This window comes from Protopterus annectens, chromosome 4.part1 (genome assembly GCF_019279795.1).
Source record: "Protopterus annectens isolate FY-2018-M chromosome 4.part1, PAN1.0, whole genome shotgun sequence".
Lineage (NCBI taxonomy): Eukaryota > Metazoa > Chordata > Ceratodontiformes > Protopteridae > Protopterus > Protopterus annectens.
Window position 1 is genome coordinate 330,921,621 of NC_056734.1, and position 26,237 is coordinate 330,947,857.

The following is a 26,237-nucleotide window of genomic DNA, read 5'->3' on the forward strand; positions in this document are numbered from 1 at the left end:
TCACTCTCATATACATGTACACTCACACACAGAGATAAATACACACACACACACACACACACACACACACACACACACACACACACACACACACACACACACACACACTTTTTTTATTTCATTTTTTTTTACACTCAATAAACAGCAAAAGTACTGCTTAGTGAGTGTAAAATAATGAAGGCAGTTAGGTTTTTTTTCAGTACAAGCTCCACAGCAGCTTAATAGACTCATTTTTCAGCAGGCATTACCTGTAAGTTAACACCCTACTGGAGAATGTTTGTTCTCCATTCAGGGTGTGATCTACAAGTTACCCATTCTGTAAGATTTAATAGTTTTCAGCCAATACCAAATGTCCTCCTGTAACACTAAGAGATGGTACTGCAGTTATACTCACCTAATGCTTTTCTTTTAGTGATAAAATGATTTCATCTCACTGAATGAATTGTTTGCATTCAGATACAGAAAATGTGCTACTCTTAGGGGTCGAAGCTAACTTCTCATACTAAAGCCAGTCCAGATGTATAGTTCAAACACACAGACTACTGCCTGAAATGTTAATCTTCATGGTTGGACTTCCAGTATAGTTGCTAGTTATATGACATTTTGAATGAAACTTGATCAGTGTGATTTCAGGCCTCTTTGCCAGAATGTTCAAAAAATTATGTAGGTAACAGCATTTTATGTGACATATAGATAGTGACTACAATGGTTTAAATAGATTATGGACTACATAATGCAGCTGGTGTCTGTGAGCATTATTGCCTGTTAAATACAACGGGACCCAAAATGCTAATAGCACTTCTGCTTCCTTTAAGGCAACAGACTTATTCTTGAGCTGACTGTCAGGATTCACCAGAGATCATCATCATCTTCTTTCGGCTGTTCCGTTAGGGGTCGCCACAGCGGATCACCTGTTTCCATTTCTTCCTGTCCTCTGCATCTTGCTCTGTCACACCAACCACCTGCATGTCCTCTCTGATCACATCCATAAACCTTATCTTAGGCCTTCCTCTTTTCCTGTTACCTGGCAGCTTCATCCTTAGCATCTTTTTCCCAATATACCCAGCATCCCTCAGCACATGTCCAAACCAACGTAATCTTGCCTCTCTGGCTTTGTCCCCAAACCTTCCAACCTGGGCTGACCGTCTAATATACTTATTCCTAATCCTGTCCACCCTCGTCACACCCAGTGAAAATCTTAACATCTTTAACTCTGCCACATCCAGCTCAGACTCCTGCCTTTTTGTCACTGCCACTGTCTCCAATCCATATAACATAGCTGGTCTCACTACCCTCTTGTAGACCTTCCCTTTCGCTCTTACAGGTACTCGTCTGTCACAAATTACTCCTGACACTTTTCTCCACCCACTCCATCCTGCCTGTACTCTCTTCTTCACCTCTCTTCCACACTCACCGTTACTCTGAACTATTGACCGCAAGTATTTAAACTCATCCACCTTTACCACCTCTACTCCTTGCATCCTCACCATTCCTCTATCCACCCTCTCATTCACACACATATATTCTGTCTTAGTCCTGCTGACCTTCATTCCTCTTCTCTCTAGAGCATATCTCCATCTCTCCAGGGTCTCCTCCACTTGTTCCCTACTCTCACTACAGATCACAATGTCATCTGCAAACATCATAGTCCACGGGGGCTCCTGTCTGATCTCGTCTGTCAACCTGTCCATCACCATTGCAAATAAGAAAGAGCTCAGAGCTGATCCTGGATGTAACCCCACCTCCACCTTAAACGCATCCGTAACTCCCACCGCAGACCTCACCGCTGTCACACTACCCTCGTACATATGCTGTACCACTCTTACATACTTCTCTGACACTCCTGACTTCCTCATACAGTACCACAACTCCTCTCTAGGCACCCTGTCATATGCTTTCTCTAAGTCTACAAAAACACAATGCAACTCCTTCTGACATTCTCTGTACTTCTCCATCAACACTCTCAGAGCAAACATTGCATCTGTAGTGCTTTTTCCCGGCATGAAACCATACTGCTGTTCACTAATCATCACGTCCCTTCTTAACCTAGCTTCCACTACTCTTTCCCATAACTTCATGCTGTGACTGATAAATTTAATCCCTCTGTAGTTACTACAGCTCTGCACATCACCCTTATTCTTAAAAATCTGTACCAAAACACTTTTTCTCCATTCCTCAGGCATCCTCTCACTTTCTAAGATTTCATTAAACAATCTGGTTAAAAACTCCACTGCCATTTCACCTAAACACCTCCATGCTTCCACAAGTATGTCATCTGGACCAACAGCCTTTCCATTCTTCATTCTCTTCATAGCTATCCTTACTTCCTCCTTGCTAATCCATTGTACTTCATGATTCACTATCCCTACATCATCCAACCTTCTCTCTCTCTCATTCTCTTCATTCATCAACCCCTCAAAGTACTCTTTACATCTCTTCAACACACTCTCCTCGCTTGTGAGTATGTTTCCCTCATTATCCTTTATCACCTTTACCTGCTGCACATATTTCCTAGCTCGGTCCCTCTGTCTAGCCAATCGGTACAGGTCCTTTTCTCCCTCCTTAGTGTCCAATCTGTCATACAACTCTTCATATACCTTATCCTTAGCCTTTGCCACCTCTCTCTTTGCCATGCACCTCATCTCCTTATACTCCTGTCTACTTTCTTCATCTCTCTGACAATCCCACTTTGCAAACCTCTTTGCCTGTATACTCTTCTGTACTTCCTCATTCCACCACCATGTCACCAGAGATATAATACTGATTTAAGTTCTGCAACATAAGTTTGGGAGTATATAACTAATTAATGGTGGTAACATATGTAAAAGTTTCACACCCACAGTTTTGGTAACTTAAAATCTAGATTACAAGATATCACTACATCAGAGAAAAAAATGAATACATATTTTTGCTAAAAAAAAATCACTGTACTCTGTGGTGTTAGTATTTTTAGTTATTGGGGTATAATGGGGTACAACTGCACATATTGAAATGAACCACATGATACATCCACTTGAAAAGTGCATATAAAATTATAATCTATTTGATTCTACCACACTCGTGCAAATGTTGATGGCTTTTGTACTTGAAAATTCACTGTAATGAGATGCTGTTATCTGGTGTCCGTACCTTCCATGTGCATGCATATATATTTTGCTTGTGTTTTTCATATGTCATAAGCAATGCACACAATGATTCATGTAAATACTTTAAACTAATCTGCCTTCAGTTTACATGTATTATTTTCAATATTTATAGCACCCTCTGCAGTGAATGTGATTCAGGCTAAAGAAAGAACCAGGCACAGCATTTCACTGACTTGGCCTCAGCCTGAGAGAACTAACGGAGTCATACTAGAATATGAAGTCAAGTATTATGAAAAGGTACTTACTACGTCAAACAGAAAATGACATGAATAGCAACAGGATGACATGACCTAAATTTAATTTTGTCTTAATTCTGTTTTGTTAGGATCAGAATGATCGCAGTTATCGGATTGTCAAAACAGCTACAAGAAATGCGGAGATTACTGGCTTAAACCCCCTAACTGTTTATGTGTTTCATGTTCGTGCTAGAACAGCTGCTGGTTATGGCGAATTTAGTGGGCCCTTTGAGTTCATGACTAATACAGGTAACTGGGAATTCTGAGCATGAATATCGTGTGTGTGTGTGTGTGTGTGTGTGTGTGTGTGTGTGTGTGTGTGTGTGTGTGTGTGTGTGATTCAGTGCACCCCTACAGTCCTCCACTTTTATTATGTACTTATTTTGCTAGCACGAGGACCTCTCTGTGTATCTTAAATGTAGTTCACACAAAACTAAAAATTTAATTTCTCGAAAAAAGGACAGGCATGAAGAAAGTAGCTGTAGACAAACCAGATAACTGAAATGTTAAATGAACACATTAAGTGGGGTATGTGAGTGAAGTTACATTAAAAAACATTATGTAATTTAGAATATCTGACATAGAAATAGCAATGGAAAGAAACATTAAAAGCAGGATTTTTATTTATTATAAAATGCCAGGAAACTATGATTACTCTTTAGCAGTTTTGTTATCCCTGAAAGTTAAGATATTTCAAATCACATATACAGTGTTTGGCTCATCCATGATTCAATGTCTTTTGAATAGCAAAGGATTCTGTGTTCTCTCCTAGAATGTCATTATCAGTTTGCCTATATAAGTGACACATTTATCCTTAACGAATCATTCTTGTAATCAGCATTTTGCCAGATCTTGGCTCCAGGCCACATTTTTGAAGTGTTTACATTCCACTGTCTGCATAGACACTAATCTTGTTGCAATGTCTGTGTCATGCACAAAACCTGATTCATCACACAAGTTTCTTGTAAAGAAACATGCCTTTTCTAGAACCAAGTGGTATGTACCATTCTATGTTAAAGAAAGGTAAAAAAATGTTGTACTGGTCAGATTGATCAGGTTTCAACTTTGATGTTCTTTTGTTCTAAGGTAGTATGCATATTTGTAAAATGGAGTAAGAGTGGTTGACAGAGATGCACCAATTTTTCTAGCTTTGTTACAATATATTGTGCTGGGCTGGCCTTGAGGTACAGAGAAATGAAGCTCTGATAGCAACCCAAGTGAGCCATGTTTAACAGGTGACATGGGTGTTGGAAAAGCTGAGTAGGGCAGTACGAGGTTTATTTACCAGCTTGGCCATCCTGAGTAAAGAAGTCAGGTAGGCCATAACATTGACAACACCTACTTGTGGATGAGTGATTGCTTATGGAAGAAGATGATCTTGTTAAAACTGTGTTACAGCAGTGAGAGAGCTACCAAGTATGGGAGGTAGGCATGTGTAGAAACATGTATGTTCCTCATGACCAGGCAGGCACTGCATAATCTGCAGACTACATACTAGTGAAGGGTTAAGTCACTGAGTGGCCTACTAAGGAATGAACATCTGGTCCACCCTGTCAAACTCAACTTTCACCTTAATGTTGAATGAATAAACTGATATGGCTCCCTAGCTGGAAACAAATGTCAGTGGCGCAACAAGTAACATACTCACTTTTGTTGTTGAAGGCTGTGGGTTCTATTCCCAGACCGGCTAGATTGATTGCTAACACTGCAGTGCAGTATAAGGGGGTTGCACCACTCCTGAGTGTGCCATCCCTTGGATCAGATGTTAAACCAAGGCTCAGTCTGCTTGAGTTGGTGGTATCTCAGGTCAGTGTAAAAGATCTCATGGCTCCTATTGAAGAATAAGGTAAGTTCTTTGATGTCCTGGCCAAATTTCCCCCAGTATAAATACCAACTTGGTTCTCACCAGAAAAGAGGCTAGTAGCCTAGTAGGACTAATCTGGTCAACAAAGGATAAACAAATAAAAATAAATAAATCTTTGCTCTCTTACCTTAAGAGATGATGGGCCACATTAAGAGGAGGCATTATGCAAGTCCCGTGGCAGGAACAGGTAACAAGCATATTGTGCTGAGCTCACCACGTCTACCCCGGGATTAGGAGTAAGTTAAATCACTGTCAAATTATCTGCTGTATAAAGCTCAACCCCTTACCATAGGAATTCATCTTATAACTGTTGCCTCTTAGCCTTCATATCTCAACATCGCACTTTCACACAAAGTAGAAGAACCCGGAGTAGCAGCCAAGAAAATGCCTGATATGTTTACTAATTATGTACACAAAAAAACAGCAGTGATTTGCACTGCAGAGGAAAATAAACACTGCTTCATAGCCTTCCTCCTTCTCTGGAACAGTACTGGTCCAGTAAATATAAGACACAACACAACAGCATGAATTGTGAATAGTAATCATCCCCTTCTGTTATTTAATTAACTGGTAGAGGTCAATTTTTCCATTACATTTACGCTTAGTTCACAGAAGACTAAACATTTTATTTCTGAAACAAAGGGTAGACATGAACAATGCAGGCATATACAAAGCAGATACCTGAAATGTAAAAGGAAGATATGAAATGGATGGGGTATATGGGTGAAGATATATTCAACAGTGTAACATGATTTAGAAAACCCAATACAGAATTATAAAGTAAAGAAGTTATAAAAAAAATTTAATTTACTTATTATCTGGCACAACTGTTTTTTTTTTTTACCAGGTGGTGGCCTTAGACCACTGGATAACTGACATACCCAACCTCTCACAGTATGCTAGAAGCAGATAATAAAATTGTTTCCAGGACAATGGTCTCTGTCTGATTAGCAGGTCTTAATGTTATCTCTCTGCTACAGGCAACATTCATAATATATACAGTAATTCAGTGGACTGATTTCAATATGTACACATCTGTGTTCATTCATGTAACTGAGGGTTTCCATATTTGAGTGTGTATGCTTTCATATGCATTGAGCAAGCAGGAAGAGGGGATAAAAAAAGAGTAATTTCTGCTTCAGTATAACACATTGTTCCTCAAGTATTTCTAACTTGCGTTGTTTGCTCTTTGGCACACAGAGATATTGATATGAATTTTGAATTTGTTTTCCACTTTATGTATTTGATGTTTTGATTAATACACAATTCGGCCATAGGCTTTCAGACTCTGTTACACTAAACTTCCCTCTCACTACAGAAAAATCCTAGCACTTCACCTAGCTATCACAAAAGTAATTTAGTAGTAAAAGTAATAAAGTAAGGACCTCTTTATCAGTTGATTTACAGACATTGTCTGCTACACATGGGTGCATACACACACACACACACACACACACACACACACACACACACACACACACACACACACATGCACACACGCACACATGCACACACACACACACACACACACACACACACACACACACACACACACACACACACACACACACACAGACACACACCCACATTATTAACTTTTAATTCCTTTAGTTAACCTAATCTTACATGTATGCAACAAAAAAGATTAGTTAACATTTTAAGGGCACAGTACTTTCAGACCTGTTTTGGTATCCTGTGAAAGAGGCCTAGGCTTCCTCAGAGAGGCATGCCTCACTCTCTCACTGCTTGAAAAGCACTTGTCTGGTCTAAGGGGGTTGTTCTGTTGCAAACTTCTTGGGTGCATTTCTACATTACACCAGCACAGATGAATTTAAATTGTGATTTGCCTGAAGTCCAAATAATAATAAATAAATAAATGCCATCATTTTTACATTTTAGATCTGTATAGCAATGTTTTGTCCAAATGTATCTTAATATGAGTCACACAGTAATTGTACCAGAGTGAACACCTACACTTCTTCCTTAGTTTGGTAAACCATATGAAAATCAAACACTCAGAATACATTAAATTTCTGTTAGATATGCATCAGTACAACCGGCACTAAAACTGACAAAGACAGTCGGTACTATTTAAACCTCCACAGTATACTTTCCAACAGCTGCTAAACTTCAGATTAATTGTTACCCCAATTCACACTTCAACAGAAATGCATGACATTACAATATTTTTTTAATCTGGGAAACAAACACCCTGCACCCCTCAAGAAAGAGGCTATGTTTCCTACAATGTCATTATTCTGGTGATTATGACGAAAGACAGATGTTGAAGAAGCAGTAAAGTGATAGGGACACTAGATGTGTGCACTGTGCAGGCAGACAAAATGCATATACAAGAATTCCCATATGTAAAAAAAATAAAATAAAAGTGTGAAAAAGTTTGTATCTGAGGTACAGGCAAAGAAGAATAGCAAAGAATTCAAAAAGTAAAGAGATCTATGGACACAGTATTTGGTATTACTGAATGCAGCAAGATATTATAGGTCAGGTTAGGTAATTATTAACAAGAGAGAGAGAGAGACAAAGTAAGACAGAAGTCACCGGTATATGAGAGAGGAGGGGGAGAGAGAGAAAGAAAGTTACCAGGATAGAAGGTAGTGGCCTTAAGTTAAAGAAAGTGTAACTTGCTGACCCAGAATCTATAATGCAGATATCCATTTACTGAGAACTTGTAGTTAAGATTTAAGCAACCTGTCAGTTTTCTTTCCATTTGATAATATTGCTTGATATTTTGAAGATGTGGTAGTGGGGGTGTTGCTTTTAACACGCCACTAGTAAGTGCTACTGTTTATTTTTTTTTTCTGGTTTTGTGCAGAATATGCTATTTTGAGGCAAAAAGTACCGTCTTGTCTATTATGGCATAAATACTGTTTAATGCAGTAATAAATGGCTAAAGGAGGGACAGAACTGAAATGTATGGTATCACGGGTAGGCATTGTTTTCTGGACATTACCAGGTTGTAGTGAAGTATAATATTTAATTGATTGATTGATTAATTAATTAATTAATTAATTAATTAATTAATTAATTAATTAATTAATTAATTGACATTTGATTACCGTGAAAAGTTGACTGGGTAGAAGCCCATTTTCAGAGGAGGCCTGGGGAGGAAAGCTCCAAATTATTACAAAACATTTTAAGCTGGAATTCTTAGACTCCTGGGTTGAGCTCCCTTACTTTAAAGCTTCAGGTATACATCCTGTGACTACATTGAACTTCATCTGAGGGTTAGAATGCAGAAGAGGATTATGGAACAGGGAGGCAATTGAGCCTTGGATCTGTGTCTTGTGTAGTGCCAGATCGGATTGGATATCAGATCCAAGACCCATTTGTGAGGAATAATGAAATAGGATAACACAGATGCCAAGTTATAGTAAGTACATAACTGCTATTTACAATTTTCAAAAATAAAACAAAAACATCTACAGTTTATAATAAATACCTTTATATGCGCATGTGTTTGTGTGTGTGTTTGTGTGTGTGTGTGTGTGTGTGTGTGTGTGTGTGTGTGTGTGTGTGTGTGTGTGCATGCATATGTAGTCGAGTTGGCAGCAAGAGTAAAGTACAACAGCACTACCATGAAAATAATTTTGAGAAAGGAAACTTTCTGATGAGTTTCTAACAACTTACAGTAAGGAATAGAAACATGCGGCTCTGCAATACTCTGAAGAAATGAGAAGAAGCTGCAAGTTTTGTTTTAAAATGTTAAAGCCAGAAATGTAAATTAGGATAAAAGTTTTTCCTTGGTTTAATCCATAATTGCTTGATCTTCATTTGGTCATTGCCAGAGAAGATCATCAGTCCTTACATGATAGCATTGTTGATCTTCATTTGGTCATTGACAGGGAAGATCATCAGTCCTTACATGATAGCATTGTTGATGTTCATTTGGTCATTGACAGAGAAGATCATCAGTCCTTACATGATAGCATTGTTGATCTTCATTTGGTCATTGACAGAGAAGATCATCAGTCCTTACATGATAGCATTGTTGATCTTCATTTGGTCATTGACAGAGAAGATCATCAGTCCTTACATGATAGCATTGTTGATCTTCATTTGGTCATTGACAGAGAAGACCATCAGTCCTTACATGATAGCATTGTTGATCTTCATTTGGTCATTGACAGGGAAGACCATCAGTCCTTACATGATAGCATTGTTGATCTTCATTTGGTCATTGACAGAGAAGATCATCAGTCCTTACATGATAGCATTGTTGATCTTCATTTGGTCATTGACAGAGAAGATCATCAGTCCTTACATGATAGCATTGTTGATCTTCATTTGGTCATTGACAGAGAAGATCATCATTCCTTACATGATAGCATTGTTGGTCTTCATTTGGTCATTGACAGGGAAGATCATCAGTCCTTACATGATAGCATTGTTGGTCTTCATTTGGTCATTGACAGAGAAGACCATCAGTCCTTACATGATAGCATTGTTGATCTTCATTTGGTCATTGACAGGGAAGACCATCAGTCCTTACATGATAGCATTGTTGATCTTCATTTGGTCATTGACAGAGAAGATCATCAGTCCTTACATGATAGCATTGTTGGTCTTCATTTGGTCATTGACAGAGAAGGTCATCAGTCCTTACATGACATCATTGTTGACTTGCCTATTTGCCTGCAAAGCCTTGCCATTATCTCCCTGCAGGACTGTGTGTCACGAGCACTAAAGGACACTGTTTCTAAGAGTGTAAATATAAGGCTTGGTAGAGCCATAGTTCTCATAATCTGTGCAGTGTAACAAAAGGATGGTGCAGCAGTTGCATTATTGCCTCACAGCAAGAGGTTCTCAGGTTCACTTCTCAGCTGGAGTTACTTCTGTGTGGAGTCTGCATGTCCTTCCTGTGTTTGTGTAGATTTCCTCTGGGTACTCTGGTTTCTTCCCACATTACAAAGACATGCTTTGGAGTGTTTCTCCACTGAAAATTGTCTTTTTTCCAAGTTGGACTTTCCCAGTTAACGAATGTTAAATAAATAAAAAAAGGAGTGCCTACTAAATAGCACAAAATACTTTTTTCCTTAACTGCGGTATATATGTACATACAAATATATAATATGTATATATGGATAACTGTAAAATAGTCAACTACCATTAAATTGAAGCACATTAGTTTGACAAAACACCCAAATATTCAAAACAGCAACAACAAAAAACATTAATAGAAATATTTTTTTACAGGGAGGCAAGCCCTTCTGCAGCCCCCATTGGAAGAGAGGTTGCCCCTACCTTCCCTGCTGCTTATATATTCCAACTATCAGATTGCAACATACCAGGGGAAAGGACAAATTTCCCATATTCAGTTTTGCGGTGATCTTCCACCATCAGCATTGATCATCTGTTCTTTCGAATCCTAAATTATGCTGGAACCAAGGTAAAAACACTAATAACCAGGACAAAATTTTAGTAAATGTCTCAAAATCCAAAAAAATGCTCCACAGTAAAAATGACAACAGCAGAAACACTCATTCTTTCCTACAATTGTATTACTTGTTACTAAGTAATAAAATTCTAAGAAAGAACGAGTGTTTCTGCTGTTGCCATGTTTTCTGTGGAGTGTTTTTTGGATCTGTTCTTTCGAGCGAATGGAGTCAGTAGAAGAGGTGCCAACCAAACATTGCTCAATGAATTTAAGTAAGTCCATATAAACAGACATGCAAACGCACACACACAAGCACACATAAATAATAATCTTTGCTCATTACTTCTGTTTGGTCTGATACATGTCTTGGAGATATGTATTGTTTTAGAATATTCAACAAAATGCATCTGTGTCACAGCATTTATTGAGCATATATCACTTTGGTATTTAAAGATCACAAAAATAAAATTACTATTTCTTCTGTTAGCAGCATGAGTTTAATATACAGTAAATAACAATACAGAGTTTTAGAGCACACACATTTATGTGAGTTTATATACTATAACTTTAGTGTCTAGCCCTGGTGGTGCAGCGGTAGTGTTGTTGCCTCACAGCAAGAGGTTCTCCCGTTTGATTCTCGGCTGAAGCGCCTTCGGTGTGGAGTCTGCATGTCCTCCCCACGGTCGAGTGGCATTCGAAAGACATGTGTAAATGGGCATGCCTTTGTTGAAGGTTGAGCATTGAGCTGGCACCTCAGCACTGTTAAAATCTACTGCCAGTCATTAGTGGACCGGAGTTCCGCTGTGGCAACCCCTAACCGGGAAAAGCCGAATCAACAACATATACTATAAATTTAGTATACCTCTGAATAGTTCATGTAGTGTAAACAGTGCTTTGTTTTACATTTCTCAGTGTATTTGTCTGTGCTATATTTAGCAACCTTTGTTAAGAAATAAAGAAGGGTAGAGTTGTTACCTATACTGTAATAAAACAGTTTTGAACAAGTAAACTACATCAGAACTATCTCTCATTTTTTCAGAAAGGATCAGAATGCCTGCTCTGTCTGTTACTTGTGATGATTTATGGTGTAGAATGGTTTTGATGGGATGTTTTATATGTTTTGTTAGTGCCCTCTGCAATCATTGGCGAAGGAGCGAATCCTACGGTGTTGTTGGTATCAGTGGCTGGCAGTGTTGTACTTCTGATCATTCTGATAGCTGCATTTGTCATCAGCAGGAGGTAAGCCTTTTTTAGTAACTTTTAAGTAATGCAAATAACACTTGCAGGTGCATATGCACAAGTGTATAATACCGTGTTTGCATTTCAGAAAAAAAAGGTACAATTTGCATTACTGATCTTGACTCAGCTGTGATGTCTTTTATGTCCATGTCATAAAAAGCCTCAACTATATTTCCAGTTGTGTTTATATTTGCATTTATGTAGACCTGAATGTTTACATTATGTGTTCGCTATTCAAGTCAGACTTTTTTTTGTGACATACGTACATACATGCTTCTCTGTTTTATTTTATCAATTTGCCTAGCTGGGTCAGATTTAGAGTACATGTGGTTTGATTTGCTTTAATGTAAGCAAATGACCCTGGAAATAGAAAACAGAAATAACCCCACTCAGAAGAGGAACATAAAACCAAAATCCCCCACCCTTCACAATACCCAAGGCAAGAAATAATATCAAAATATGTAAATCTATTGACGAAAAAGCCATTACTGTGTTTTAAATAGATAACATAAACCTTCAATCTCAAATTGCTGTGTTTTACTTCAGAGCCTGCCTGCAGCCTTAACAAATCAAAAAGCATTATTTGTAGTCTTTATGGATGGCGACTTGGAACTTCCTATGTTACAGGGCATTTGTTAAAGTAAAACATATTTATTTTTCTTGCATGGATCTGATGTATAAGCTCTCCACAAGAGAGCTAACCAAGAAAAGAAATGTAAGCTAAATGAATACATTTACAGCATAACTGTGCTCATTGTTTTAAAAGGCATTGTATTATTCTTGGCTAATAAGATATGCTTGTGTCTAAGTATTCCTGATAAAATAATGCATCTGTTGTACTGGCAAAATAAATAATTTCAGAAATTGTTAATTATTTCAATTGCTTGACATTGTCTAGAATGATAAATTCCACTTTATAAAGCAATAAATTGCTTAAAGCTTAAATTACGTTGCTGCTTATTTAATTTAGATTACATCATAAAATCTCTTCGTAAACTAAGTGGATAGAATACATGGGTATTTATAGAGCGATTGAGAGAGCATAAGAGAAAAACAGATGTATAATAAATATATATTCTTGTGATATGAAGAGGAGATTAAAGTTTGATAACAGTCTTGTTCTTTAACAGAGGTTTTAAATTTCTTGAACTCCTCACTAAAAACAAAGTCATGTACTCACCTGTACTAAAAAGCATGATAAAACAAGAGGAATTAGGTTTGTATTTTTTTCCAGCCTTGCTCATACCTGCTGGCCATCTAGGCACCTGACTTCGGCCATTTGTTTCCCATTACATGTTAAGAGCAGATCACGGGGGTCACCACCACTGGGAAGCCCTAACAAGGATTTTCCATTTGTCTGGCCCTAGCAAAATCCATGGTGCCTAGCATGCACCTGTGACAAAGTAAGGTCTGTTATGCTTGCACTTGTATCTGTATGTGATCCTGCATATGTGCAGTGAGATGTACCATTAGTAGCAAACATTACTATCAGAAACTTGGCAATGTCATGTGCACGTCATTAGTACGTATGCTGTATGCTATCTCCTCTTCATCCAGCAGGTGCTGCCATTACAGTAGAATACATTTTTATGACTCCTCAGAATCAGCTACTCACTCCCACCACCTCCTGCACTGACGCTGCCATCGCATAGATGGTAGGCGACCTACGGTCAACTTGAGCTTCACTATAATTTGATTTCTGTGTGACACAGAGCTGATGCCAATTAGAATTGTTGTCATGTTTGCGGCATAAGTGCACAAACTAAAAAGTGTGCATGTGTGTGGGGGGGGGGGTGGCATGTTTGTAAAAGAATAGCAGTGAGCTGATACTCAGAACCTTGACTGAGCAATAACAAAACAAGTGCCTAAATGCCACATCTAATTATGGCTATCTGAGTACGAATGGGGTTAAATGCAATGAAGAAAATAAGGCCAGTTGTAGTAAAGAGGTAAAAACTCATAAGCTGCAAGACCTCAGTGACTGCTGGTGGGAACACAGAAGAAACATCATGAGAGATTCTGGTATTCTAGTCTTTGAGAAAACAATGGTCCCCTCTATATCAGCAGCCGAATTAAGTGGATACCGATGTGTGGCTAAAATCCCTAATTTTTATATATTTATTTTGTTAGAAACATAAGCCTGCTAGGTGCAAACATATTTTTTCATAAGTACCCCTGGAACAGTGATCTAATTAAATAACTTGCCCAGATTTGTGACGTATATAGGTGAAGACAGTATCAACCCAAGTCTTACAGAATACTGCTACTAAATCTTAGCTTTAAACTATAAGCTATGTAGACACATCCAGAGTAAAATTGTTGTGTATGTCTTTCTTTATTAATAAATACAATAACTTCAGGTGAAACTTATACAAAGCAGCAACAGGACTTGTGATGCCCAATGTTGCATCCAAAGCATACCTGTTTATCATAGGGCTGAAGTGCATATTTAGTCAATATTTGCAATGCAGCAGTCAGCAGCATAGGCTAGTGTTATATTCTGTGTGGTCTCCCTTGCTCAAGAAACTATACTTTTGTGAAACATTTTACATATGATTGCATAAACAAGATGCCTCTGATGTAGAAACACTGAACTGTGCATTTGATGTAACACTGGTTCCCACAAAATACCTCTTTACTTGAATCAGCCATCTTTTGTGTCATACAGTAAAAGAACATTTTTTATGGCATTTAGCCAAAGAAAATGGTACTGTTCGTAGTGAGGAATTAGTTGGGATTAGGTCGTTATTGGCGAATATTCCTACTGCTTGGTGTGCTTTTAAATATGCCACATGACAGCCCTCTAACGTTTTAGCATGGCTTCTCTAGCAGCATAACAGCTCAGGTGCAGAGCTTTCACTATTGCAAAATGCAGAACCACAGGTTTTTAAGAAAAATCTTGATGAACATGACAGTAACCTCTTTCTATCAGATGTTGCATTCAGTAAAAAGCTCTAGAGAAAATTCTCAGCAGAGGCATTGTAGCAGTTGTAGTCTGCAGTAGGAACCTAAGTCTCCCAGCTACTGAACATTTCCATGTCAAGGTGTTAGCAGAAACACTTCATTCCTCTTATTACCAAACGTGTTTTATTCAGAAGTGGAACAAATCTCTCAGAGGTACTGAACATTTCCACAGAGACATGGAAGATGGCCAGCTTCTGAAATGCATGTGATGCCAACAGATTTCAATCCACCTTTTCTTATTGTTTCAGTGTTTTAAAGTATTACTGGTTTATCTGCTGAGACGAACAAATAGCGTTTTAGCTTCCTGCAGGAATGCACACTTTGTTCCAATTGTACTGTCATTACATTTAGTTGCTTTTATAGCATAAATCATTAGTAGAGCCAGACCATGATGTGTGCTCACAGTTCGCAGCATAATCTTTTCAAAGAATCCTGTGACCCAGCTAGCTAAGAAATTTATGCTACCAGTACACACAGGAAGATAATGGAACAGGAGCCAAAACTGTGATAAATTTCTCTAGAAAAGGTGCTTGTCATTTTTCTCTTTGTGATCTTTGAACATGCTTCTGTGCGGCATTATTAGTCAGTCAGTCTTCATATATTTAAGCAATAAACATGTTTGGGTTTTGCTAATGGGGTTACTCATATCTTGTGTTATTCAGTCACAAGAAAGCCTGATTAAAGTCAGTTTTCCAGGAATCACAGGTTCTTGTCGAAGAAGGAATTTAGTGTACTTGTTGACAGCCTGGCCTCAGAAGAATGTAGATAAAACCCATCCAGAAATATGGTCATGCCATTTTTGACAATGTGTAGTCTTTAGTTCTGTAAATGCATACAGTCAGTTTGCCATCATAGAACTGCTTCTATCCTGCCAACCCACAATAAACTGTGGATTGTACTAATACCATAAGTATGTTTATACTACATAATATAGACAACTTCAAATCTTATCCTTGCGCACATTACCTGCAGGTACCAGCTCTGTCACCTTATTCACCACAGTTGTATAGGTCTTGTAAGGGAGTAGATGAGGGATACCCTTACTTATAACGAACCATACTGGTGTTTTAACTCGGTAATGGATGTTTTTGTGTGACATTTGTTAGTTACATTTTGTAAGTATTTATGAGTATATATTGTAGTCTACACTGAGCTTTTGAATTAGAATATTCCAGCCTTTAATGCATTACTTTGTACAGATGGTCTTGAGATTTTCTAGGCCTCATCAACAGTAACTGACAGCTGTGCCATATTACAGAATTAACTGTTGGCCTTGACTGACTAGTTTCAAGACAAGAACCTTTTTTAATGTGAAAAAGACTAAGGCCGTCATACCTGGTACTATACTGTGGATAACAAGGGATCCATCTTTTGCAGATGTCAATAATCCCTGACATCGTTTTCTTGAGACAATATAGGCTTCAAAAAACTTGTATATCTGGCTGTATGAGAATCATTTTCTGAGCACTCATTTGGAGTGCATCAAAGTGGATGACCTCATCACAGCTGAATTTTTGATGAAATATCATAGATATCTTTACCCAGAATCCATGGCAGCCAATAGTATAGTGGTCCTAATACCCTAGGTAATATGGCCTCATAAATTTCTTCCATTGTTCACATGCAGCTAACCTGCTTTGCAGATATTCCTTCAGAAAATATACATATTTTAGACTCCCCAAAGTAAACGTCATGACATTAAGAAGAGCTTGATGGATTGAACTGTACAGAGGGCAACCCTCCTTCTCTCCATCCTACTTTTGAATCTCTAATTTATTGACCAACAACAACCATTTGATAGTACATCATAAGTCAGACAACATCATTACATACTAAAATCATCAACTAAAGAGACATGTCAGTTTTAGTGCACCAGAGACATATATCAATAAAACAGCCCTTGCACACTTGACATGGATGGCTTTGTCCACCTTCACATGTAAAGAATGCTAAGATACTTACATTATTTAGGCACAACAAGCTCTTCACTTTTACTATGTCCAAAGCAACCTGTTCTTACCAAGGACCTTCTCATCACATGCTCAGCTTCATCAACATCTTTTACTCCTTGCATCCTAGGTGATACTGCTTTCCACCTAACATCACAACAAGGGCATACTTTACAAATGCCCCTTAAACTAGCAATCCAAAAATTCATCTGCTTTCTCTTTGAACTGGCTAGGAAAACAAATTATTCCTGTAAGTTCCATTTATGTGTGTAACTGACCTTTTTTATTGAATCCTATAGGCTTGGGGCATGATATTCCACATTACAGCTATATAACTTTAGACTTCCCATCCATCAGCAAATGAGTTTAGTATAGAAATGTGCAACTTTGTTATAAACTATGAATTTCACAAAATATAGGTTGCTGATGGAATGCACAGTATAAGACAACCATTGCTTTTTAATTTACTCAGCTATTGGCATTTTGTATGGTGGAAAAATACCTCCATCTCTCATTGATTTATGTTAGATCACACAATTTTGTGTTGTATTCCATGCTGGTGGTATAGCTGATGATTGAAGGTGTTTATATACGGTTTTCTCATCATATATAGCTGGGATCATGTCTGACAGGTACCTCATTATATAAATTCATCTTCATGGTAGATGAACAACTAAGACAAACAAATATATATATATATATATATATATATATATATATATATATATATATATATATATATATATATATTTACAAACTTAGGATAGAACATAACTGGCTGTCTTTAGTTAGTTTTAAGTATTGAATCCCTCCTTGAAAAACGTCTACACACACATTAGGTTATCACCTTTATAAGTGACATAACTGAGCCAATTTTTGCTGAGGCATAACCTTTTGCAAGATACCTTCAACCAGTCCAAGTGATTGTTATAAAACCTAAGGCTCAATGTTGTAGAATTCTGTTTCTGTTATTTTATATTTTATTAAGTTGTTTTAGTCACAGTATCTGACATTTCTGTAATCGTCTGAATAAATACAGGCATCCCTACAACACAACAAAATCCCAACATGATCCAGTCACATGCTCTGACTGCAGCACATGTGGTCTGCTCGGCATGCTTTATCGTTGCCAGTTTTAGTGAGCTCCTGCTGGGCCATGGTGCATCTGCACCAGAGGCCTTGACTCAGCCCTCCTCCTGTGATGGGCAAATCAACTTCAGCCTTTAACCCCTCCGTATCCAGCCAGCTTAACCAGCACGTAGGGTCAGATAATCAACCTCATGTCAGCTGGGCTGCATTCAGCATTTTATCCCTTTTCAGCTTTATAATCAAGCAACAATAAATTGATAATCCAGCACTATCATGTCTAATCTGTAGTGGAGCTCAGGGTGGGGGCTGAATGCCACATTAATGTATATGCTACGGTCCTTAACTTGTGTGCAATACCCATTATATTCACAAACATTATTTCTTATACTACTAACACTGAGCAAAAGTAAGTTAAGCACTCTTGCACTTAATTAGTAAATGGCATCTTAGCCATTCCAATAGAATTATTGCATTCAGTACATACCTAATAAACCAGAAGCCCAAGTCCCTTACACATGGTAAATGTTCAGCTGGCAGTTCCTACTTCATATATAACTGTACCACTGTGATTGTCACCTGTTTTGTGTAAGACTCTGTTTCTGTTAGATATTGCAGCTATAATATATCGTTAATTCATCCCAAGTCTGTGGAAGTCAAGAGGATGCATCACAAATTGTGGTCTAACTGAATGGAAGGTCATTTAAAAAACATCTGGTGCCTTGTAAGATGAGGAGAACTGGCTGTGGTAGAATAGTACAGTTAGTCTGAAAAAAATGAAAATGCTATTAACTGGGTTGTGTGATTTAAACTTTATGGTATCAGCAGATCTTTGGTTCTGAGTAACATCTCTGTCTATTCAGGTATAATGAGGTATTTCTTTAAACTGGCTCACTATGGCCAACAATGTTAAGGAGCATGGGTTATCTGCACTGTAATAATGTGGAAGTGTGCATTGCAATGGTCATTTTAAGTCATTCCCAATACACCAAAAGATGACAATGTAATACAGTCAGAAAGGCTTATTAAAAGATGTTGTAATGGGAAAATAGCAGTGTCAGGCGAGATGACTTAATCTCCCATTTCTATCCATTGATAGTGTTATTATTTAAGACAAGACTGATAGCAAGGTGCATCAGATTTCTAATTATGAGTCGCCACCTAAGAGGATTGATCTTTGCTGAGTGCCCAGAGATGATCTTTTTGCCATAAATAATGTCATTTCTCAGGGTTGCTGAACATGGCCTGGTGATTGGCTCTCAATGGATCACTTTTTCAGAAAATGAAATGTCAGCCCTCTGGCCTCATATTGATTCTTGTTTAGTGCGAGCCATAAAGCTGTCAGAGCCGTGCAGGCCTGAAGCAAGGTAGCTGACAGCTCTGTTTGCAGTAGAACCGTGAGTGATTCTGCATCCTTCAGCTGTCCAAGTCCTGAGGTGAAGGTCTGTTTTTAATGGCAAGAGGTAAAAAGTGAAGGTGGCATTGACAGCAAAAGTAGAACTAGTGAAGGTGCTGAGAGGATAAACATGAGCTCAGAGAGAACACATGCAGCTTCAAAAATGTCACTTTACTTGGCATGTTATGGCTGACTGTAGCAGATTAAAATCCCCAAGAAGTACATTTCACTTAAAAGAAAAATCTCTACTGAAAAAAGAAAGAAATGGAGCATTTTGTTATACATGTATATTTTCTTTAGTTCCCATACTATAAAATACCTTAGATGGAGTATATAGAACATTTTTAAATTACTGAATCAGGTTAATCTCAGAAACTATAAAACATAGCTGCCAAGTTAATAGAATTTCCACAAGCATCCATATTAGCGACAGCAGTAAAACCTAACACTTCAAGTTCACTGTGAGGAATTTAAAAAAAAAAAACAATAATTATTGTAATAATACATTTTTGCTAGATGATTCTCAATTTTATTTACTTTTTTTTTTTTTTTTTGAAAATGAACTTTAGATAGTGAGGTAAGATATATTTTGATTTTTTTTTATAAATGCATTTCTCAGCTTACATGGCATAAACACTCATACTTAATGAGATGAGAAAATAAACACACTTGAATGTATTCCTGGACTTGTAAAATGTTTTCTTGTATTGTATATTTTTTTTATTTTCAAGCTGTAAAATTAAATTTGAATGATACTTGAACTGCATAAGTAGTGTATCCTTAAAATGTTAACATAGGAAGACGTCATTTTAACATCATAATATAATTATCATTACCATCCACATCAAATATTAACCGGCCAATCAGCAGTTGGTGCTTTTGCAAAAGAAGGCATTTTATACAAACATTTCAAAACGTGAGTTATGATTTTTTTTACTTTAACTTTGAGTGATAATGTTTTGAGAAGTTGAAGGATATCTTTTTGCTAAGCTTGGCTTAGTGGAAAGAAAAAAATAAACATCCACAAAAGTATGTTTGCACACTTCAGGTATATAATAAGGTACACAGCTACTTGTAATCACTGGTAAGCCTCATTCTGCAGCTTTATCTTTAATGCACAATGTGAAGTTATACTCTAAATTTTACCCAATATTCTTTGTTTAAGCAACTGTTTCACTACTGCTCACAACTGCCAAGTTGTTTTTGTCATTTCTTTTTTTTTATGAAACCTCTTATAATTTGAGGTAGGTCTGCTGCCTTCTGTCTTTGCAAATGATGAATCATTTACCTGTATGCCTAGAGCAGTATGAATGCTTGGGTCAACTTACATGGCCTGTTACTTTGATACATCAGCCTGTGCTTATCTGCAAGGCAGCTTATCTCAATTGTATACAAAATTTGTACAGCACCAAATTAGCTAAGTGTTGATGTTTTAAGTGAACAGCATTCCCATGACTGTTTAGAATTTCTTCAGGATAACAAGTTCCATGCATCAAAGCACTATCTACTCCTATTTTATTTTATTTTGTATAATTAGCAAAGATTTTTGCAAGCTCTTCAATGCAAGGTATTCATGTGAGCTTGGAATGAAGAAAGCTGTTTCCAGTAACTTTTAATAAAATGTTATAGTCATTAAACAAAAATTATATCTTTGGCATTTTTTAAAGTCTCGCAAGATGGTATATCATGAAACTATTAAACAAATTTGTTTTGGTATATATAGCTCTGTATTATTACTTCCACAGAGATAATATTTCTTTTCATTGCTTAACTGGTTGTATTTTTTATTTTAAGGGGTGTGTATAGTTCTATTTCAAAATAAAAATGTTACTTGCTTACATCATTTGTCTTCAGACAAGCTACTGCAACACTTCTGTTTAGACTGGAGAAAAAAACTATTCAGTGACTGTGTACTGTATGGACCACCCTTGCATTGTGTATGGATCACGCTTGTGTAGTATATGGACCATACAGGAAAGCTACATTACCTGCTTACACTATGGTGTAAACAAATCCTAAGATAGTAAAATACGAACTGCTTAGGTTTGTATCACCTGAGAAGACTACAAGATGCCATCACTACAACTTAATCAGAGAAAAAGAAATACAGAGAAGCCTAAAGCACTGTAGTACAAAACATGTGATGTCTTTTAGTATATATTAATATTCATAACAGAGTGAGGATGGCAAGTTTAAAACACTATAAAATCCCCAAAGCTTTCCTCTGACCTATGTAAATGACATTAGAAACTTTATGTCTTAGAGCTAGCCACAGAATTAATGACATCATTTTAAAAGCAAGAGTCCACAACATAATATCAGCTACAGAACAAATTTCAATGGCTAGGGCCAGAATGATGACTTCCAGTACAGTAAGGCTAGAGTCACAATACCATCTAATATTATGTCATGCTTAGATGTAGCCAACAAGGAATGTTATAGGCTAGGACCATTAGTAGGAAGATGTAAATGGGGAGAGGGGTGCAACAATTGGTGTAAGCACCTAGCTGTACTGGTAGACAGAAACAATGCATGGTGTAAGTACCTAGCTGTACTGATAGACAGAGACAATGCATGGTGTAAGCACCTAACTGTACTGGTAGACAAAGACAATGCATGGTGTAAGCACCTAACTGCACTGGTAGACAGAGACAATGCATGGTGTAAGCACCTAACTGCACTGGTAGACAGAGACAATGCATTGTGTAAGCACCTAGCTGTAATGGTAGACAGAGACAATGCATTGTGTAAGCACCTAGCTGCATGGGCAGACAGAGACAATGAATGGTATAGGCACCTAGCTATACTGGCAGAGAAATAATGCATGGTGTAAGCGGGTCCATATTAGAACACCGAACTTTCAAAATTTTGAGTGTTCTAATATCGAACCTTATGAATCGAAAATTTAAAATATAGAACATTCAGAACAGTGAATTTTTTCCTAGGGAAAAAATTTGCTGTTCCAAAACACATACACACAACACAAGCACACCAAACAAACAGCAATCCACACACATACACCTAAACTCTTACACCTAACCCTACACTAAACTGTACATACACCACTAACTATCCCACTTACCTTAACCCAAACCCTAACCCTAAGGTCCATCACTATCACACAGTCACCTCACCCGCTCCCTAACTCACCTACCCCACCCTAACCCTCACGTCCACACAATTGCGCACTTACCTGACCTGCACCTTAACCCTAACTCACCTAACCCGCCCTAACCCTCACGTCCACACAATCGCACACTTACCTGAACCCGACCCGTAACTTTCCACCACAGTGCTGAAAATACCAAAGCAACAGAAATTGACAACCAAATTCTTTCCCTAGGAAAAATTTGTTTTTCTGTTTCTTCTATATTTTCAGCGTTCACTGAAAATGGGTCGATATTAGAACACTCAAAATTTTTAGAGTTTGGTGTTCTAATATAGACCTGGTGTAAGGACCTAGTTGTACTGGTAGACAGAGACAATGCATGGTGTAAGCACCTAGCTGTACTGGCAGATAGAGACAATGCATGGTGTAAATACCTAGCTGTACTAGTAGACAGAGACAATGCATGGTGTAAATACCTAGATGTATTGGCAGAGAGACAACGCATGGTGTAAGCACCTAGCTGTACTGGTAGACAGAGACAATACATGGTGTAAGCACCTAGCTGTACAGGCAGACAGAGACAATGCATGGTGTAATCACCTAGATGAACTGGCAGAGAGACAATGCAAGGTGTAAGCACCTAGTTGTACTGGTAGACAGAGACAATGCATGGTGTAATCAGGTAGCTGTACTGGCAATCAGACAATGTATGGCAGCTGAGTATGGTAACATAATAGGTGACCATTGCTGCTCTAACTCCTGTATCACCGCATGCCCCAATTCATGGTTTGTTTTGCTGTCAGTCTCTTCCATTTCTTTCTTCTGAGAGATGAAACAGTTTTATTTATATAGTTATATTTTGGATGGCGCAGTGGTGCAGCGGTAGCATTGTCGCCTCACAGCAAGAGGTTCTCCGGTTCGATTCTCGGCTGGGTTGCCTTCTGTGCAGAGTCTGCATGTCCTCCATGCATTCGTGTGGGTTTCCTCCAGGTGCTCCGGTTTCCTCCCACATTACAAAGACATGCATCTGGAGCATTTCTCCCTGGGCCTCCACTGAAAACTGGCTCCGTTCCAAGTCGTACTTTCTCGGTTAACAAATGTTAAATAAATAAGTAAAATAAAAATGTTATACTATTATTTATTTACTATTGGTTCACTGGGTAAGTTAACTTGTCTATCGACACTTTTCAACCATGCCTCAAGCTCAAAGAAAATACATCACAGTCTTTTGTCAACAATATTATATAGAAAATGAGTACATAACAACATTTAGAACATTAGAAAGACTGAATGCAGACAGAGAAAATTTAAAAGAGCCAGTCAGAATGTATTGAGAAGAGAAAGTAGATGATGAATGTAAGCTGCGGTGGTGCAGCAGTAGCGTTGTCATCTCACAGCAAGAGGGTCTCCCATTCGATTCTTGGATGGAGCACCTTCTGTGTGGTGTCTGCATGTCCTCCCCACGGTTGAGTGGCATTCGAAAGACATGCGTGAATGGGCATGCCTTCATTGAAGGTTGGACGTCGGGCTGGCACCTTGGCACTGTAAAATTGGACTGCCAATCATTAGTGGACCAGAGTTCTGCTGTGGCGACCCCTAACCGTGAAAAGCCGAAAGAAAAACAACAACAGTAGATGATGAATAAAATACTTGTACTGTAAAAATATCAGCCAGACATTTGCAGATGACAGAGGAAACAGATCAGATTCTATGATCAGAAATTATTTTCTACTGCCACTTGGTTGTTAGTGACCCCAAAAGTGACCTTCATTATCTGTGCCATTGCGATAGTGTACTTAGCCTTAAAGATACAAGAGAGCAAACATGTATGGCACAGTGAGAGTGAAAGACTGTCCTTCACATGCAAAAGCCTAGCTTCTCATGTGGAGACATACTAATCATGTATGTGAGGACATCTGAAAATTTGTGCAGAACATTACACAAATGTGCATTAAACACAGCCAAAGCTCTTCCAGACAGGATACCTGGCACCATTTGACAATGAAGCCCAGCTGTAGGCTTTCATGCATGTTAAAAAGTGCTATAATACATTTCAAGTCACTAAGCATAGGGAGACAAAGCAACCATGTAAAACAACTTGTATGCTTCCTGCAGAAGTGATCTACTGCACCTGTGTGCCCTTGGTTCTGCTATAATGATAAACGTATTCCCTGATTATTTTCTATGTAGTATATATTAATTGTGTAACTGACAATATGCCTTGCTGCCTTTCAGAGTCGTAAATAAGGTTATTCTAATTTTCACACCCTTTGTAACCTCCTTCTTCTCTTCTTATAAACCAAGAGATAGGTCTCTGTCAGTATCTGTGTCATTTCATGTAAATGTTGTATAATCCAGCTGTTGCTTCCTGGTTTGGCTTGCAAAGATTTGTCTGATGCCCCCACTTCCTGTACATAGTACTTTGCTCCTCCTTCTGGCTAGCCTGATTTTTCTACAACCTCTTGTTCATAGCAGTCCTAAATACATCCTTTCGTGTAGTGCTTTCAGCTGTATTATGTTGAGGCAGTAAGAGCACACATCCAATTATTAATAATATAGGCTTATTTTGTCTTGCCTTACTTGCTCATGTTAATACACCTCCCATTTTGATATACACTTTGACATAGTTGTCAGTATTATGATTAATAATAATAATAATAATAATAATAATAATAATAATAATATAAAACATGCACAGGATCTGTTCTTAACATGAGTGTTATATATGACCATTTTGCAGTGGACACAGTATTAATTTAAATGCCACTTTAACCTACAGCTTTGTAATCTTTTGAAAATGGCATCTGGTCTTTTTTAATTAGAAGTCATATTGACCAGACTGAGTAAGTTCAGGGCTGAACTGTCACAGATGTTCTCCCTTTCAGTGAGTGGACTTGTAGCTGACAGGCTGTCAGTAGATTTTTCACACAAATGTAATTCTACTTCCTTAAGACCTGCATTTCTTAAGAGGTGTGAGCACAACCTTTTTGGAGATGCCAGGACCCATTTCAGGGGTGGTCCAAGAAACCTGAAAAATGTGTACTTAAGCAATTAGCTACTTCATATTCTTTCTGTGCTTTATCATGCTGAAAGAATAGATTGAGAATAGTAATTGGAAAGTGTGTATTTACCAGGCAATCTTTAATAAAAGAATAATGTAAATGGCCTAATAACATTATTGGTTGTTTCAAGTTTTATGTGTGTGTGTTGTTGAGAAGTGGGTGGGAAGTTAGTCTGTGGACTACTGTTTATACGTTTTTATATGAGGAGACCCAAAGTACATTTTTTACATCTAGAAAAGGTTTGGTAACTTTGCTCTGATTTGAGGGAGGCTTATTGTGAATGAGTCCTAGAAGTAAAACACTCACATAATCAATCCTAAACAGTTATTACTTTCTGCAGGCTGCTGTATGTTGATACATGATTTTTAACTGGAGATGTAGGCATGATGACAATGCTAACATAAGGTTTCACCATCACTGATTCCCTATCCAGAAACAAAGCAATGGTTATAGGACAGACTTTTCAAAGGAAAACAAACATAATGATTTCTACTGTAAAACTGTAAGCAGTTTTCTGCCATAATCCTTGTGAAGTCTCCATTCTGGGCCAGTAATCAAGGAGCCTGAATCCTCACCACTGACACTGGAATGCTGCTACAAAAACAAAAACCTTCAACAGGGCTAGATTCAGTTTTGAATATCGCATTCCATTTGGAATTAGGTTTAAAGCAAAACTCATCTAAAGTTATGAATGTGTACTAAATTTTCTGCAAATAAGTTTAGCCTTCATTTTGAATAATATTCTAAATGAGATACTCAAATACTGATTTATTTACAGTTATTGGAATCTA

The 26,237-nt window shown here is 37.8% G+C and overlaps 1 protein-coding gene across 1 annotated transcript in view; it reads left to right on the forward strand.

Moving 5' to 3' along the window:
* EPHA4 (EPH receptor A4) overlaps window positions 1-26,237 on the forward strand; it is a 366,195-nt gene that overhangs the window by 278,945 nt on the left and 61,013 nt on the right. Inside the window, exons 6-8 of the mRNA XM_044070168.1 lie at window positions 3,259-3,383; window positions 3,472-3,631; window positions 11,769-11,880. Coding sequence (XP_043926103.1) covers window positions 3,259-3,383; window positions 3,472-3,631; window positions 11,769-11,880 — 397 coding nt within the window. The remainder of the gene's footprint in view (window positions 1-3,258; window positions 3,384-3,471; window positions 3,632-11,768; window positions 11,881-26,237) is intronic.